Raw genomic sequence first — 4,486 nt, 5'->3', positions numbered from 1 at the left:
AAACCATCCCTCTCTTTAGTAATGGCAACTTTGAAATCTTTGTTGCCTTGTTTTTTAATGGTGTTACTTCAGTTTGCTTCTGGTGGTAACAATAATTTGGCACGATAATTTGTTTCAAATTGTATAATGTGATGGTAGAATGGAGACAATTGACATCAAGACAAATCAAGGGAAAGCAAAGCTAGTTGGCACGATCATATGTGTTGGAGGAGCCATGGTTATGTCGTTTTACAAAGGAAGCCGCGTAAACATAGCAACATCAAATCTGCATTGGAGGTATGCGGTAAAGGTTTTAGGAAACAGGTCCGCTAATGAATCTAGTAACAGCTTCCTGGGTCTAGTGCTTGTTCTCTTGGGCGTCACTGCTTGGTCTTCATGGTTCATCATCCAAACGAAAGCAAATGGAAGCTTTTTGGCGCCATATACTACAGCCACTATCATGTGTGGGATGGCTAGCATACAATGTCTGGTTATTGGAGTACTGATGGAGGGTCGCAGTGTTGAAGCATGGTCTCTCGCATCTCCGATCAGATTCGGAGCTTGTTTGTATAGTGTAAGACTGCAAGTCTCATTAGTTTCATTTATATGAAGTTAACTAACTAGAGATTAGCCGAACTTAATTTGCCGATCAAATTTCAGGCAGCCCTTCTTCAGCGCTCCAGTTCGTTGTTATATGTGTATGGTAGTTAAATTTATTTTATCACATTGAGTTAAATTTATTTGTGGTTATATTCTGGTGTTTGTAGTGCTGTGGGAGCTGTTTTAACAGTAATAGGACTATATGGCGTTCTATGGGGGAAAACCAAGAGCTGAAGAATCAAAGAATGGTGAAAAGTTCTGGTTCAAAAAACAGCAGTAATTTAGTTGGTAATAGAGATGTCGAGATGATGGGTGATGGTTGGTCATGATAAAAGATGTACCGAATCAGAGCAAGGCTGTTGGTGGAATCCAAGCTATGAAAAACGTTGAAGAAATGTGGAAGATCAAGTCTACTGGATTCCAAGTTGGTTCAGAAAATGGATTTCTCAAGCTATTCTGTAAGGTCCTGCGGAAGACAGCTTGCAATTCAACCTAAAGCGTATCAGAATACGCCAACAGAAATGGCGAGAAACCCAGGTTAAAATTAACTCTTGTAGCATAATAAGACCATAACAAGTTCATTAAGATAACGATACACACAAGTCCTAGAGACTAACGAAATTGTAGCACAACAACAACCCTGATTAACGGGAAGTTCAAGCAAAAGAAATTGAAATAATCTGATAAATGATACAATCTACATAGCTGCAAGAAATCTAAGACAGTTCTTACCAAATACCTAGTCTTCTTGTCATATATGTAACAGAAGATGTGCAAATTCTCCATAAAACTTGTCTTTGGCTTACCTTGGTCAGAAATAGTTGTACCATGAAAACCGTGACCAAGTTGAAACTGTTGATATATCAAAATCCCAATATATGGATTTTCTCTCTGCATCATAATGGATTGGACTTGTTTCAAAACCTTGGTCTCAAATTAGCTAGCCCGCTTCTTCTTCTCCAGCTTTGTTTGCTGCTGCTTCTTCTTCAGCTTCGCTTGTTGCTTTTCTGTGTATCGAAAGAAAGATGATTCATTAGACATGGACTATTGGAAATGAGAAGGAGCTAATAGAGTGTAAGGATTGTACCTAATTTTCTTTTCGCTTCTGATTTAGCAAAGAACTCCAACCATTCGTCAGTCATAACATACATTGCTTCCTCTTCCTCTTCTTGCTCTTCTTCTAGATGATATTCCTCATGCACAAACCTATTTACCATAGAACAATCATCAATGACGAAACTATAGAAAAACACAGTGATCTCGATAAGTTCCCATGTAATGTGCCCAAGATGAAACTCTGGACAAAATGTCAATTGAATGAGGAAACAAATGAATGTTTCACATTAACCAATATTAATTCAGAACACAGCATTGCAACAGCCAACAAAACCCCAATCTGAAGCTTCAAGAAGACTTTACACATGGTTAAGACCTACTGTGCATCCTAATTCGATTCACATTTCACCAATCTATCACTAAACCTAGTTATGTGCCAATTTTTAGCAATCTAGTTCAGTTTTCAATCACAAACATGTAATATAGGAAAATCCCAAATCTGAAATAAACCCCAAACCCTAACATTACAGGGCACAGAACCCGTTAAGACTTACTGATAATCTGAACCTTGTTGTTCCTTAGAGCCAGAAGAAGTCTCCACATTGAGAGTGCCAGGAATAGTAACAGAGGTACCAGATTGGAGTCTACAGGGAATAGTTGCAGGAGGAGGAGGAAAATTAGGGCACGAATGAAAGTGATTAAGATTAGGGTGGGAAGTAAGGTTGTGATGTATACAAGGATTGAGATTATGACCACCTAAATGGTGCTGGTGGTGAAGGTGATGTGGATGTAGGTGGTGGTGGTGGTGGTGAAGGTGATGTGAATGATGGTGGTGGTGAAGGTGCTGTGGCTGGTGGTGGTGATGAGGAGGACATTGATACCAATGTGGGTAATGATGAACGATTCCACCGGGAATTCTGAGCTGACGGGTTTCGTTCTCCATTCACGGATTATAATGCTTGCTGGATTCTAATTGCGTTCCTCGATAGTTCTCAGTAATTATAAACTTGTTTAGTTGTTCTGCTCGTGGAAGAGTTTTATTTTGGCAACCAATTTGTAGATGTAGCCTGTAGGCAGACACCAGACACCTTTTGATTAACTGGTTGTTTGGTTTTTTCTAACTCAACTGACTCGTCTCAATTCGTGTCCAACTCTTTTTTTTCTTTCCGGAAAAAGACTAAAACTGATAACCACGAGCCAAGGAGGCACCAAAAGCAAATAATACAAAACACAACGATTTATCTCAATTATTCAACACAATTAAAGAGAAGGAAACCAAACAGCATATGGTTTGGGCAATCATGCGGCAGATGGAAATCAATTGGGAAACTCATCGTCTAAAATATGGAACCGGGCAATCCCGCTTTTTATTACAAATCAGGGACGGTATTAGGGGTGGCTTACCTAGGCTTAAGCCCACCCTAAATTTTTTGAAAAGCTATTTTGCCCATGTAATTTTCAACATTTGTGAAAGTTAGTCCAGGTATAATTTTGAATCAGCCCATTAGGAAGATATGATTCTACGTGGAAGTAATTCAAAGAGATTAACCTTTGAATAATATCATTTTAGTCGTTAAGGTTCACCAGCCATGTTTCTTAAACCATGTGTCAAATCTCGTTTTACTCCTTTTAATTCCTTTACTACTTATATACATTAGTTACCTAGCAAAGTGTGTGAATATTAACATAATGACTCATACTTTCTCAAAGTCTACTTAATTAAGTTATCCGTAGTCCAGAATTGCCAACAATTGTCACTACACCACTTAACTGGATTATCACTGCTTAGATGGTTATTTTTTTTTTGCTTTTCTCCCTCCGCAAACACAACTATTTGAAAAGGGCATAAGAGCGGAGCAAAATTTCACAAGGACAATAACGATAGGATAACAACAAATCGGCGGCCACCTCCGAGAACGGTGCTCTGGAAAGAATTCTCGGGTTGAAACCTGATATGCAGAAAAGAAATCCCCATACTACAGTGCATTATGATTATTGTAATTGAACAAACAAAATAGAGTATCGGTGGAAAAAAAATTTAGCCCACCCAGACATAAAATCCTGGTTCCATCGCTGAATCAAATTTCATTTCATGATTCGATGGGTACCACATACCCACGACAAATTATAACCTAATTTCCTATCAATAAAATGCATGCTTCAAAAAAAATCTCAATTTGGCTAAAGAGATGCATGCTCAGACAATCCACGTTGAAGCTGATGTAAATATAGTTATTAAGGCCATTACTGGATGATACAATGGGAGAACAGAAACCTAATAAAAGAAATCAAACATTTAAGTTTATCTTTTAGTTATCGTCATTTTTCCTTTGTTAGTCGAGATGATAATCTAAGTTGTTGATGTTGTCGCTAAGTTAGTTAGAGAAACAACAATTGATATTCAGCAATTTGAGAATTTTCCTGTAGTAATTTGTGATCTTCTTTTGCAAGATCTAAACAATTCCACCAATTAAGCAATAAAACTTTTATTTATCAAAAAAAAGAACAAAAAGAAAAAAAAAAAAAACAAACAACTTATCTCTTTTTATTATTGTTATAGCTCTCTACTCCGTCTATATAACATAAGACTAAATTATTCTTCTATTCTTTTATTTCATTTTGAATCTTTGGTTTCCTCTAGTGATTTTCTCTCAATTTACTTCCAACATCAATTTCATCCAATCTTTAAGTACTATTAGCTCATATATTACCTTGCGTAATATTTCATCTCTTTCAAACTGTTTACCGATTCAATCACAACAATAGGAAATCGTAACCCCACTCATTATACTAAAAACCTTTACATCATATCTTTCCATGGATACAAGTTCAACACTCAGAAGAAACAGAT

At 37.1% G+C, this 4,486-nt stretch overlaps 1 protein-coding gene across 1 annotated transcript; it reads right to left on the bottom strand.

The window, feature by feature from the left end:
• Positions 1-1,145: 1,145 nt before the first annotated feature.
• On the bottom strand, positions 1,146-2,673 carry LOC113277874 (transcription factor MafB-like). The gene is made up of 3 exons (XM_026526844.1): positions 2,190-2,673; positions 1,667-1,785; positions 1,146-1,586 (listed from the first exon to the last, which is right to left on the bottom strand). The coding sequence occupies exons 1-3, from the start codon at positions 2,576-2,578 to the stop codon at positions 1,516-1,518; spliced, it is 579 nt and encodes a 192-aa protein (XP_026382629.1). The 5' UTR covers positions 2,579-2,673; the 3' UTR covers positions 1,146-1,515.
• Between the last annotated feature and the right edge of the window lie 1,813 nt (positions 2,674-4,486).

This window comes from Papaver somniferum, chromosome 5, assembly GCF_003573695.1.
Source record: "Papaver somniferum cultivar HN1 chromosome 5, ASM357369v1, whole genome shotgun sequence".
Lineage (NCBI taxonomy): Eukaryota > Viridiplantae > Streptophyta > Magnoliopsida > Ranunculales > Papaveraceae > Papaver > Papaver somniferum.
The sequence above is the reverse complement of the archived record's forward strand: the minus strand, read 5'-3'. Positions and strand labels throughout refer to the sequence as shown.